The sequence below is a fragment of a genome, unplaced genomic scaffold (assembly GCF_019419815.1).
Source record: "Pyrus x bretschneideri cultivar Hongxiangsu unplaced genomic scaffold, Pyrus_bretschneideri_v1 Contig18, whole genome shotgun sequence".
NCBI classification, from domain to species: domain Eukaryota; kingdom Viridiplantae; phylum Streptophyta; class Magnoliopsida; order Rosales; family Rosaceae; genus Pyrus; species Pyrus x bretschneideri.
The window spans coordinates 1,206,666-1,220,377 of NW_025999479.1; the positions used below are offsets into that span (position 1 = coordinate 1,206,666).

The 13,712-nt window shown below is 41.3% G+C and overlaps 1 protein-coding gene and 1 pseudogene across 1 annotated transcript; both read right to left on the reverse strand.

Annotated features, from left to right (window-relative positions):
• Positions 1–495: 495 nt before the first annotated feature.
• LOC103934792 lies at positions 496–5,305 on the reverse strand (annotated as a pseudogene).
• A 433-nt stretch (positions 5,306–5,738) lies between these two features.
• LOC103926680 lies at positions 5,739–7,158 on the reverse strand. The gene is given in 4 exon segments (XM_048582029.1): positions 5,739–5,891; positions 6,429–6,491; positions 6,909–7,058; positions 7,060–7,158. Coding segments are annotated over 4 exon segments (465 nt in total).
• Positions 7,159–13,712: the final 6,554 nt, after the last annotated feature.

Below are 13,712 nucleotides of genomic sequence, written 5' to 3' on the forward strand. Positions count from 1 at the left end.
CGTTCTGGTACGGGTCGATTCTGTTGATGGTCGTCTCGGCCAAGCAGCGGAAGAGATTCGCCAGGATGGCCGGGCTGAGCGCCAAGGAGCGACCACTAGCCAGGGCCTGGGCCACCGGCATATTCTCTACCAGGCATTTGTTCGACCTGGTACAACAAATGAATTTGTTGTACCAGTAGAAAAGGAAGGCTTCATGTTCTCCCTTCCGTAGGCTCTCCTCGCCTCGGCCGGTGAAGTGGAGAATGAGAGTGTTATAATTGAAGAAGTTCTTGTGGAGCTTCTGAACTTCTTCCTTCGAAGGCTCCCGATCGCCCTGGCTGAGTGTCTCGACGGCCCATTCGTTGAACAACGCTTTTAGGTCAAGGAGCGAGGGGCATCCGGAAAGGGCAGCATCGATTGGGAGACCAGATGGAAAAGTCCCAAGGATGGCCCAGATGTCGAGGACTGTGGGGCCGAGAGGGCCGAAAGGAAGGATCATGTGTTGGTAGTCGAACATCATAAACTCAGGGCCGCCATGAGCAGTTCTCTATCCATGGTAATCTCCATGGTCGAAAACATGATGGCATCATAGATGCCGAGAGCTTTCCACTCTTTACCGAAGAACGCCCTCATTCGGTCAACCCAGGTAGCCCAGGCTGCAGTGGTCGAAGGCCAGGCTCCTTGAGGCCGTGCCAAGCACCATTTCGACCAGTCAAACCCCTGAAGCAAGGGTGTTAGGCATTGCTTCTTGAGAAGGTTGGTGATGCACGACGGTACTGCATCTTTGAATAGTGGACCCAGAATCTGGTGAGTAATGGCTAGGTCATTTTCGAAGCGTAGTGTCTTGATGGCGCTCCGATCAATGAAGTCCTTGCATTATTGCACTCGTCGGAAAGCTTTGAAATAAAGGAGGCCATTGGTAAAGATGAGAGAATGTGGGGTTAAAAGAGGAGGTTGCAGAGAGATGAACTCGAGGGCTTTGTTTAAGCAAGTAGGAATGGCAAAAGGAAGATTTCAAAATTTCTGAAGGCGTGGGATGCGAATGGTGGAAATTTAGGTATTTATAGGCTTTTCAGAAGGAAGATCAAATGTTTGGTATTCGAAAAGCACTAATTCGAATTGGGGGGAAATTTAACCGGGAAAAGGTCCCAATCATTTCAGATATTTTGGGAACCTGCGAGGATAGGATCGAGATTTTCGAGGATCGAGATTTTCGAGGATCCAGGACGCACGATTGCGTGTGGCGACGATTTTAATGCATTAATGAGGAAGAGACGCTTCGGTGGGTGCACGTTTTCGAGGGCCATGATTGAAAATTGTTAGGATTGGCAGAGAGTCGACACGTGGCTGCACGGCGGGAGTAACAAGGATGGTGCAATCATATCTTATAAATATGCAATGATGGTTATCAAGAAAAGCGAAGTCTGAGAAATAAAAGATGGTTCCGTTTCTTCAAGGTCGAAGCCCGACCAAAGGTCGACAGTCGGTGGCCTCAGAAGCGAGGGGACAGTGTTTGGGTCCAAAATAATATTGTTGGGCCGAGCATACGGTTAGGCTCGGTCCAAAGCTATATCAACTACTATGGGTTGCCTAATAGATTCTGGGCCAGTTAGCAGGGGCGGTCGACTACTATCCTAAGAAGGAATAATTCAAATAAACAAAAAGGTCGAGAAAGTCCTAGTGCAACCAGGATTCCCGGTCAGCGAAGAATAAGGCCTCGGAAGAGGGGAAAGTTCAAAATCCTAATGGGAGTGGGTTTGTTCGAAGCAAAGTTGGAGCGGGACAAGGACTCCCAATCCAGATAAGGGTGCAATTCGGTCTCAAGGAATGGGGGCTATAAATACAAGAAATCATGCGATGCAGAAGACCTTCGATTCAACATACAATTGCCCTACGCAAAGCCTCTCATACATCTTGAGATTTTTCCTTTTCTTTTCCGCTAACACACCTTCAGTTTGGATAAACAGCACTGTCGCCGTAGAATCAGCCGACCTAGGAGCACCTTCAGTTTGGATAAACAGCACTGCGTCGAGGTCGACTGGTTACCTATCCAAGTCTCGGCCGAGAAGGGTTTTCGAATCCTTGTTGGCAGAGGTCACCTTGTTAGCTCTCTTGGTGTAGCAAGGTGTCACGAGCTCGTTATTCGGCGTGCTGGACGCCGAGTGATTTTATGATTGGATACTCACAAGTGAGTTTCAAAGTTCGGCATTCTGACGGCCGAACTACATTCACCATCAAGACCCACATCACCTTTGAGTACTTGTGTCCGTATAGTCTGGTGTCGATTCGATGTGCTTATACTCTTACGAATATAATCACAGTGACCGAATCGGGCGCCGACGATTTGTGAACTTCTCCGAACTAGCAGCCTTGTCTTCAGGCTCTAGAACCCAAAAACCGAGAGTGTTCCTTCCTCGGTCGCAGTCGCAAGATAAAGAAGTCAACAACGTGCTCGACGCGACATCAACGAATTTTACTCCTCGGCCAAGCTCGGCCAACGACTTGGCACGCCCCTCATTCAACCAAAGGACGTAGTTAGCTTATTAGTTACTCGGCCTGTGCGCCACGTAGGTTTTGTAATTTTTAGAGTCAACACATACCCATTTCACCAAAACAAAAAATAAACATACCCATGAAGTTATTTTCGAGGTCACCCAGTTCGACTTTAGATCCATCGATGACGGCTGTCCTTGCTTGCCCTAGATTCTGCAATTTCAAATGGGTGTAAACAAACAGAGGATTACAACTTTAGTGAAAAGGGTTGAACGATTTCTCAGAATCCAAACATATTAATAAATTTCCCATAAATAAATAAATAAATTGGAAAATTGGAGAATCAGACCCCCATCTTCTTCTCACCAAGTAGCCCATAACAAAACCTTTTCCCATTTGCCCTCTTTCTGCGGCTCTTCTTCTTCTCCTTCTTCTCCTTCTTCTCTTTCTCTCTCTTTTTCTGTATGCAAGCTGTGGGGAAGAAGAAGTAGATGGGAAGGGCGAAGCAGAAGGGACCAAGCGGAAAGAGCGAAGCAGAGATGGTCTTAGCGAGTCCCATGGTTGGGGTAGGGTCTCGCTAAGAACTGCTAGCGAGGCCGAATCCCGTTTAATCTCATTTAACTTAGTCCCGATACGGATCAAACATGAGACACTAGGAAGTAGTCCAGTCCAGTTTCCCTTAACAAAACCAAACAAACATACTCTAATATTATATTTTTTACTATTACTGCCCATATAAACTTTATAACATCTCGTTTAGAGCATCTCTAAAGATTATCCTTTCCAACATAGAGTTTCTTCACCTAGACAACAAAATAGAGTAATAGACTAACACATAACTATGTACGTACGTTACACTCATTCAACAGAGAAATATAGTTGTTAGGTTTTGGGCCTCTCTGAAACAAGTTGATCAGTGTACAATTATTCCCAAACTTGCGAATATTGTTCTGCCAACAGTTAATTAATTGAAAATTATATATATATATATATATATATCTCTCTCTGCTGAGCTGACGAAGGCGATAAGTAGAAATGTTAGATCGAACTCCTCCTTCATGTCCAACTCAGTTGGCAACATATTATTTGGAAGTTCCCAATCAAAACAATGCACAAGTTGTGCCGCCAATAGCTGTACCATCGTTATGCCTAACTGCATTGCCGGGCAACCTCTTCGACCGGAGCCAAATGGAATAAAATGAAAGTCACGTCCGCAGAAATCTATACTTCTTCCATCAAACCTTTCCGGTACAAACTTTTCTGCATCAGTCCAGACATTAGGATCCCTCCCAATTGCCCATATGTTGATCATAACACGGGATTTTCCGGGTATGTGGAAGCCATTAACGTTGCAGTCCTCGATGGCTGAGTGGGGAAGCAACAATGGTGCCACTGGATGAAGCCTCACTGTTTCATTCAATACCATGTCCAAATACTCTAACTTCTCCAGGTCTGATTCCTCCAGCATTCTCTCCATGCCGACTACATTTTCTATCTCCTTCTGGACCCTCTTCATCACCTGCGGATGCTTGATGAGTTCAAAGAGTGTCCACTCAGTTGCTGTTGCTGTTGATGTAGTGCCCATCCTGCGAGCAAATCCTGCAACGAAATTGTTGTCCAGAATAAGCACCCTGGAGGTCAGTTGAGCAAGACCAGGGATGTAATCACCAAAGTTAGGGGTGGCAACTAAATGCATGCCCTCTTGTACCACAGCCTTGAAAACCCTCTCATCCATTTCTTTGTCCTTGTACTCCTTCCCAAACACCATAAGGCAACTAATGTCTGCTCTAAGAGACGAAAGCTTGGCACTGAGATCGACGGTAACACGACCACAAGCAGCCTCTTGAATAAAGTTAATCAAAAGGGCAAGCTCTTCTTTCCTCATGGATTTGAAAGAACTGATGGGCGCTAAGCAATTCGAGGGTACACATCTTACGTGTGGTTCACCTATAAGAGCCGTACTCGCCGAAGGACAAGTTCCTTTTCCACCAAGAGATATGCTTTGGAGCTTCAAGTGATCGCCTACTTGCAAAATTAAGGTCATGTGTTTTGAGAAACAACTGATCAGCAGCCTGAGGGGATGTGACAACAATGACAGGAGGAAGCCCTAAGCGCTGGTACATGATGCCGCCGTGCTTTTGAGCTAGTCAATGCAGATCCCGATGAGGGAGCTCCCCTAACATATGCAGGTTCCCGAAGCAGCGGAAACCCTCTAGGACCGGGAGGCAGTATCTTCTTTTTGTTGTTGCTTTTGGTCCATGCTTGCAGCACATAAACAAGTGCTAGCAACCCAACAATTGCCCTAACCCAATACACGGCTGAGTACTCAAATGATACTCGCTAGTATGCTGGTTCGATAGCAGTGCAAATATTTACAGCATCAATGGCATGCTTTTCTTTTTGTTGTTCTTTTTTCTTCTTTTTCCTTCTTTTTCTTGGTTGTGTTTGTTTATAATATTTGACATGAGTAGGAGCAAGTTCATGCTCTTATGTAGGGAGCCAACCATTCCTTGACAATCTATCCGGCAATGAAAAAGAAATTAAAAACAGCCACTGTGGTTCGCCCAGTGGGGACGGTGGGCAGAGGGATGAATAGCAGTAGGCTAGGTTTGAAACCCTACTTTTGTTTGTAACAAACAAAATATAAGGAAATAAACACACGATCAACATTCAATGGACATAAATAAGGGTCGGAATCTTTGTTTTCTTGTGATTAGTGAATAAGTAGTTAATTAGTTATATTCGAAGGGATGTAATTAACAAGGCAAACTTGAGATACGATGTCCTTATGATTGTAGTAAAGTATATTAAGCTGGCAGGCAGGCATAGACATATTTGATTTATTCCACCAAACCTTTTTGCTAGGCTTGTCAGTCGAACAACTTCCAACTCACTCCACAAATTAAAATGATTCCCAAGTCAACACCTTTGATCAAAGACCAAAGCCTCACGCGCTCACGAGTTATTACAGTAGTGATTGTTAGCACACACTAGAAAGTAAACTAAAGAACCTTAGATTGACAAGTAATGCTGAGTCTTGAATAATGATTCACTACTTGAGCAATTTGAAGCCAGTCATCCCTCTTCCAACTCTGTGTATCAGACCAGACCATAAATTAGAACGACACCAGAAAAGATGAACGCATTAAGTTTAAGGGACAGATTATTCTCTCCCATAAATATGATTAGTCCATCGAAAATGATTAAATGTGCCATAATGTACCAGAAGGAGAAAAGGTAAATCTGAAGATTCAAAGGCTTGGGGTTTAGAAAAAGGAATTCATACCATGTATTGCTTCCATGTTGTCTTCCCTGTAAACACCAAGAGGCGAGCCATGGACAGATACGAGCATCTCCCCAGGCTTTGGGAACCTTACCGTTTTGGGTGTCATCCCAATGGACAGCCCTTGGCTATTAACCTGTAGCATAAACCAGAGTTTTTAAGAGCACTCAACAACCTTATTGGCTAAAAAACAACTAACTACCAACTATCGTGTACTCGTCATAACTCAAAATCTTTACTAACAAAACTCAAAATCTTTACTAACAATTTATTATATTCTTCACACGATTAAAGTCACTAAAACATTATTACGATACTCTTCTCCAATTTTCCCCTTTACAAATCATTAGTGTTTATTTTTACAGGAACTTTTTTAAGTCCAGATCTCTTCAGCACATCCACGTAAATTCACCAAAGCAACAAGTTTCCCTTGTAGTTTGTTACCACAAACAGATAATCAGTTTAACGCTTCTTTTAGGTCCTGAAGATAGACACACCGATACTTTTGAAACTCATGCATTTCATAAGCTGTTTAGGCCTTCTAATAATCCCAGGTATGGAAGAATATGGAATCAAACTAAAAGCTATCAACAGAACTACACATTTATTGTAATCAGACCAAGTGTGCCTCAATATAAGCCAAATATGAAAAATCAATCAATAAGGCACAAACCCCAAGAGTTTGGAGAGTATCTTGCTTCCCTAGCATCAGAGAATTATATGGCTCCTCTGAAACCTACAACAGATATTTTAAAAAGGTTACGTACGTATACCTATGTCTGAATGTATGGATGTCAGTATCAATTTATGTGCGTGTGTATGTGCCATACGAAAGTGAAATTTTACCAACGTGTGAATGCAACATAAGCATATCACAACACATTAAAAAAATGATCCCCTAAATTTTTAGAGGGACATAAGTTATAAGAGAACATACAAGGTCCCTGGTCTGAAGATTATCAGTTCCCAGAATGCTTGTTCTCGCTGCCACAAATCAACTGAGTCAGGCGAGATATAAACAAAGCAAGAACATTGAGGATACAAAAATAAGTCCTCTGATTCTTGTTCTTTATGTCGAAAGATTAGAATTTGCTAATACCTACTTTACTAGAAAACTCAAGGCCACCTAAAGACGGGATTGCAGCTGAGCAACCAGAATAAGCCATGGACAATCGACGAAAAAAGTCCCATATAAATCTATTCCATCATTGATGGACACATTTCCGTCTTTTTCAAGCCATTGGACTTCCCTCATTCCATTTTCTCCATTTGTTACAATAGACAGGTTTTGATAGTTGTGTTTTAAAAAAATGCAATAATGGGGTTTGCAGCTGTTCCTTGGTGAAATGGGAGCGAAGCAAACGCAATTTCGTCAACAGATGTTCAAACTCCACATCACGCATACCTGCATCTTGTTTGCAACCAATCAAGAACCTGTATCTCCTCTACAATGGGGACCCGATATGGGCAATAATGCAGAAGTTCCTGATATGCTTAATGTGGGCTATGACGGGCTCCTGGAATGGGTTGGGTGCCAGTGGAGTGGGTAGAAGACTTGGTGAAGGCTGTGGTGGCGGAAGGTTTTGGAGAAACGGAGAAGGGTTTTGGAGTAAAAGTAGAGACAAGTGGTGGTTTTGCTGGGGGTGAGGGGGAAGCATTGGGGGTGGTGACTGTGGCAAGTTATGGGAACACAAGTGAATCAACGGGGGGATGGATGAAATCTTAACGAATTGAGCCAATAACAGATCTGGATCCGTGAGAGAGGGTGGAACACGGGACTTCGATTAGGTTTGATTTTATTTCCTCATTCTCCTAGACGAAAAAATCAGTAGAGGAGTTCTCATTAATATTGAAGGGTTTACACAGATACATAGGTTCAAGCATAATCATCATTAGTGAGTTCTAATGACTAGTTTAAGTACAATAATGACATTAGGGATTACTTGTGGGAGAATGTTCTTCTTTTATAGTTGAGGAGAGTCTCCAGCTTTTGTCCACGGTCGATGTGGGACTATGTGAGCTTTATTCTGACATTGACATGTGTCTTGTTATGATTGGCCTCTTGGATAGAGGGAAACTCTTATGCTTCAGCAAGGGTGCCTCAGCATGAACCCCTCAGTGGGTCCTTGAAGGTATGACGTTGACCAGTGCTTGATAGTTTCGAGATTGGTCAAGTATGGTACAAAGAGTGCTCCCCTAAGTTCCCGAGTGAGGAAAGCTTCTCGGTTGGGGACTGGAAAAATCTGAGTCGCTGAGTAATCACGAAACTTCTAAGTATCGGAGTATAGTAGCATATAGTGGGAGTCCCCCAAGTCTCCAGGCGAGGAGAGTTGCTGAAAGAGGTGCCTTACTTTTTGTCAATTTGTCAAAATAGCTAGCTTTGTTTGTGATATCACATATCTTCATATATGTCTCAACCTGAAAATATTTCAAACTAGTTTGAACTTCACAAAGGCCCAACATTTTTTTATATTTTAGAAGCCCAATTCTTTCTTGCTTCATGTTGAGAAGTACGGAAAGAATAAAATAAAAATAAGGCCCAAGTTTAGAAAGCCCAAAGCACTTTCCCCTTGCTTCAGTCCAAATTTATTATGATTTCTAAAGAAAAAATTGTGAGGCCCAAGGGAGGGGTGGCTCGCTACCTCATTAAATATCTATTCTTTTTTTGTTTTTTTTTTTTTTTTTTTTTTTTTTTTTGTAATGGGTGGGTGAGTTTATTGATTGTAGGTTTTTGGTTGTAGATTTTTGTTTGGGCACATAGTTTGTGTAGTTGAAGCTATTTCTAGGAGACTATAAATTAATTTTACTTCACACTTTCTTGATCAAGGGTATGTGAAGTTTTTTTGTTAAAGCTTTATAGGTGAAACTTTGTGGGTGAAGCCTTTAGATTGAAGCCTTTTGGTTGAAGTTTTCTAGGTGAAGCCTTTAGGTTGAAGTTTTCTAGGTGAAGCTTTTAGGTTGAAGCTTTATGGGTGAAGCTTTTTAGGTTGCAAGTGAAGCTTTTTGGTTGAAACTTTATTGGTGAAGCTTTTTAGGTTGAAGCTTTGTAGGTGAAGCTAATATGTTGAAGCTTTACAAGTGAAGTTTTTTTGTTGAAGCTTTGTAGGTGAAGCTTATATGTTAAAACTTTGTAGGTGAAGCTTTTATGTTGAAACTTAGCTTTGTAGGTGAAGCTTTTTGGTTAAAGCTTAGTAGGTGAAGCTTATATGTTGAAGCTTTGTAGGTGAAGCTTTTAGGTTGAAGCTTTGTTGGTGAAACTTATATGTTGAAGCTTTGTAGGTGAAGCTTTTAGGTTGAAGCTTGGTAGGTGAAACTTATATGTTGAAGCTCTATAGGTGAAGCTTTGTAGGTGAAGCTTTTACGTTGAAGCTTTTGTTGGGCACCATAAATTGATTTTGCTTCACACTATCTTAATCAAGAGTGTGTGAAGCTTTTACTTGTTGTAGTTGCATTCTATGTGTTGAAGTTTTGTGGGCCTTCTCCACATGTCATAATTAATAATAATTGCTTAATTAATAATTAATTAAATAATTATTAATTATTTTGATAATTATTAATTAGTTAATTTCGGATTTTTTTTAGGGGACAAGAAAATGTGGGAGAGACCACATATATAGATTTTGTGCAAGAGTGTGTGAGGCAAACCACATATTGTAGTAGATGAAGGTTCGGAGGAACCATATAAATTGATTTTGCTTCGCATAGTCTTGATCAAGAGTTTGCGAAGCTTTTTATGAGTTGTATTGTTTGCATTGTTACAAAGGGGAAATGTCTGGAGCAAATGCAAGAGGCTTGAAGAGCTTGATCTTTGTATACCATGCACTGAAGCCCTTGTTGGCTTGTAAGAAGACTTTATTGGTGACTATAACCCTTGTTGGGCATAGTGCTCCCCCAGTTGGGTTGAGTTAAGCTTGTTTATCCCTCTTTTGAGTTGTAAGGCTTGAGGGTTTTTATTATTTGTGAATGCTAAGAGTTCACATGTACAAGTTGTACCACTCCTCACCTAGTTGGTGGAAAGAATGATGAGTTGCCAAGGAAAAACTATTATTAATAGTACTAGTTGTACTCTTCATCGCCTGATTGGTGATACGAAGGTGAGTTCCCTCATTACGTAGTAAATGATCAGAGTGGCAATTGTTGAATGATATTAGAGTACGGGTTGTACCTTTCATCACCTGGTTGGTGATACAAAGGTGAGTTCCTTCATTACCTGGTTGGTGAGAATAAGGGTGGTACCAAGGCACATTATAAAAAGTGCCGAATGATAAAAAGTATGTTGACACCCCCTTCGAAGTTCAGTTAGCTTATGTATGAATGTGTTGAAATGTATGATGTTTATGTTGATTGATATAAGTGATGCTTATGAAAGTTTTGCTATGCATAAAGGAATCCATGCTTTAGATATGTGAACTATGTTGGTTGTAACACTTAGTTTCACTTACTTTGTGTCAAAGTATGCATGTTGAAGCTCTAAGTTAGAGTATAAAGGTAGGTCAGCATAGACCAAGTGTTCCAGTGCTAGGAATGTAAAAGACTCAGACGAAGTTGTCTGATTCCATCTTCATTAAATATTTACCGAATGGCTTGTGTTACAAAAGATCTCAAATGGTTGAGGGTCAAAACATTTGTAATGTGTATGCCTTTTTATAATAGCATTTCCTTCAGCACCTAATACCCCTACTTTGAAAGAATGAGGATTGACCCCATGGTTATAATAGTTGAAGGTACGTTCACCCTAGTTGTCTTGATATGAATCTTTATCCCTCTTGTTGTAATGAGCTTGCTGAGAGTAAAGATATTTCCTCTTACCAAGAAAAGAATACGTTTGGTGACTTAACGAGTAGCTAAGTGAGGCAGGAGAGGTGCAATGGGTGTCTAAATAGCCAAAACCTCTTTACTTGGTAGAACTTGACTTCCACTCTGCACGTGTTGATAGGGGTTAACCATATGAGGGTTCCGTTGGTATATCCTTGCCTCGGCAAAGGCATGATTGTAAGCTTGCATCATCACTTTAGAGTAAGTTTTCCAAGTGTTAACATTGATCATGTACTTGAAGAAGCATTCACGTATACCTCTTATGAAGGCCCTGAGTGCTGTTTTATCATCTGCCTCACCGTAATGAGCGTACTCGTGGCTGAAGCGACATGCTTATTCACGCAATGACTCGTCCGATTTCTAATGAATGGTGTATAACTCATCAGCGAAGTGTAAGTGATCAGCTTGGAAGATATGTTGAGCCACGAAAAGTCTTCTTAGCTCAGCAAATCCATAGTATTAGTTTGAAGACGACAATACCAATTGAGAGCTCCACCAAAGAGAGTTGAGGGGAATATAAGACACCATTCCTCATCATTGTGTCTTTGGTATGCCATGGTAAATTCGAAGACGTGGATATGCTCAATTGGATCTTCCTCCCAGCATATGATTGTAAGCCAAGCTTTTGTTTAGTTTTGCCTTGTAGCAGGGTGCAAATTATCCTTCTTGTTAGAGAGTCTGGCCTTGGTTGATTCCAATTAAGTATTTTGGCCTGACGCTTAGCCTTTAGCATGTTCACTTCTTCGACGAGCTGCAAGATAAGGGGGTCCTGAGTGGAGTCAGGCACCATTAGAACTTTTTTTCATAAGTTTCTCTCATTCTTTGGAAGTATAGAAGTTTGGTCAAAGGCATGTGGCCTTTCCTTGGATTCACCGTACTCGTTTCCGGGACGTGTTTGTTGAAAGTCCCTCGAGTCTCCTACACCTTCTTGTACTTCAAAGGCTTGTCGTTCCTTTCTTGGATTGGGAGCTGGCCTACTGTTGTGGTAGGGACTGAGTCCTTTGATGACCTTTAGGTATTTGATCATTGATCTTATGTGGATGGGGTTTTCTCGACGCTGCCTCAAGAAGTCTCGACAATCGCAATAAACAACTTTTGATATTTCCACTCCTTCTGCAATAAGACGTCTCCCTCCACTTCTTCTGCTTCTAGGTCAAAATAGCAAGTTAAGAAGAAGTCTTATGTTGATCAACACATTGATGAGTAGCTAACTCCTCATTAGGAATATCCATGTTGAAGACCGATGATCCCCCATGTTGGGGGTACCCAGGTGATGGTTGACGTCTATAGAGGCAATGGGCTTGTGTGACTGAGTATGCCTAGACGCATGGAGCATTTTGAAGATCTTATCATGCTGCTCCTAGAGCATTTCATTCTTCATTGCTATCTTGTTATTATGAGCCTCCAGCTCTTCGACTTTAGCTTAGAGAGAAAACTTATTTCGTTCATTCTTTCGCTGCCTCACACTAGGCATAATGGGAGTGTCGTTTTGTGTGTTGTGGCTTCCTTTGCTCCCTATGTTGGAGAGGGATGCCTAATTGAATGAGAGTGTACGAACGATGGAAGCCAGCTTGACAAAGCTGGAGAGAGTAGGAATAAGTGTCTCTTCCCACAGACAACGCCAAATGTTGATGCACAAAATCAATGAAGACTTTGGAACAACGTAAAGTGTCAAGTTTGTGACCTTCGCTCGGTTGCTCTGGTCACCTAGTAAGGATAATATGTAAAGAGATAGAGATAGAGAAACAAACGCAAGATGTATGTGGTTCACCCTAAGTTTGGCTACGTCCACTAAGTAAAGGAATTCTCATTAATAGTGAAGGGTTCACACAAATACATAGGTTCAAGCATAATCATCATTAGTGAGTTCTAATAACTAGTTTAAGTACAATAATGACATTAAGGATTAATTGTAAGAGAATGGTCTTCTTTTATAGTTGAGGAGAGTTTCCAGCTTTTGTCCACGGTCGATGTGGGACTCTGTGAGTTTTATTCTGACGTTGACGTATGTCATGCTGTAATTGGCCTCCTGGTTGGATGAAAACTCTTGTGCTTCGGCAAGGGTGCCTCAGCATGAACCCCTCAATAGGTCCTTGAAGGTATGACGTTGATCTGTACTTTGTAGTTTCAGGATTGGTCAAGTATGGTACAAACAACATTGGTGATATTACATCGTACTGAGTTGGTGTCACATGCTAGATCAGAGGGGTCATAATTCATATGGTCCGTAACACTGGAGTCTATGATCGAGTATTATCACTGTTCACATGTAAAGCATAACCACAGTTACCTGAAGACTTTGAAGATAGGTTAGTTGAACTAAAGATAGCAAGAGGATCATCTTGAGAAATTAAAGATAATTCAAACATTGAAGTTGCGAGATTGGCAACTGCATCCCAAACTTCCTTCACCATTGGTAGTCAAAGAAGATACCCAATTAAATTGGGTTCTATAGAATTAATCAACCAACCTTTCATGATGGCATTCTCTGTGCACCATATGGTGAAAACCAGATTATTGATAAGAGGTTGAGGATTATTTTCAAAACAAGTATCCCAACTTATCTTCGCCAGCAACAAACACCTCAACAATTTGAGACCAAACTCCATAATTGGCACCGTTAAGCTTAATGCCAATTGTTGCCGTAGATGAATCGTGATGGACGATTTGTGTGACAACTTGTCGGGTTCATGGTAGGAGCTTAAGATCTCTGCTTGGATACCATGCTAATTTGGGCTAATTTTGGAGTTTAATTTTCTGATAGTATTCAACTTCAAATGTGTAAAATCTATAGAAAATACAAATACACCTTAGTTACTCCTCACACTGAACAAAAAGTACAAGAGTTAATGAACCTATGTATAAGATTCAATGAACCCAATTGTTCAATAAACCTGATTAACATACCAAAGTCGCTTTAACAACTTTCTGTGAAAGATGGCTCAAGCCACCTTTGTAAGAGAATATTCAACTTACGCCAACAATTACTACTAGCACGGATACACTGATACACTAGTGTCATGTGCCTATGAAATAAAGATGTGTAAGTTTTTTTGTCCGCATAGATGTACTTTTGCAATGTAAATTGTTCATGACACTATTGTAACAAATATTGTCCAAGCGGTATTACCGGTGCAGTAGA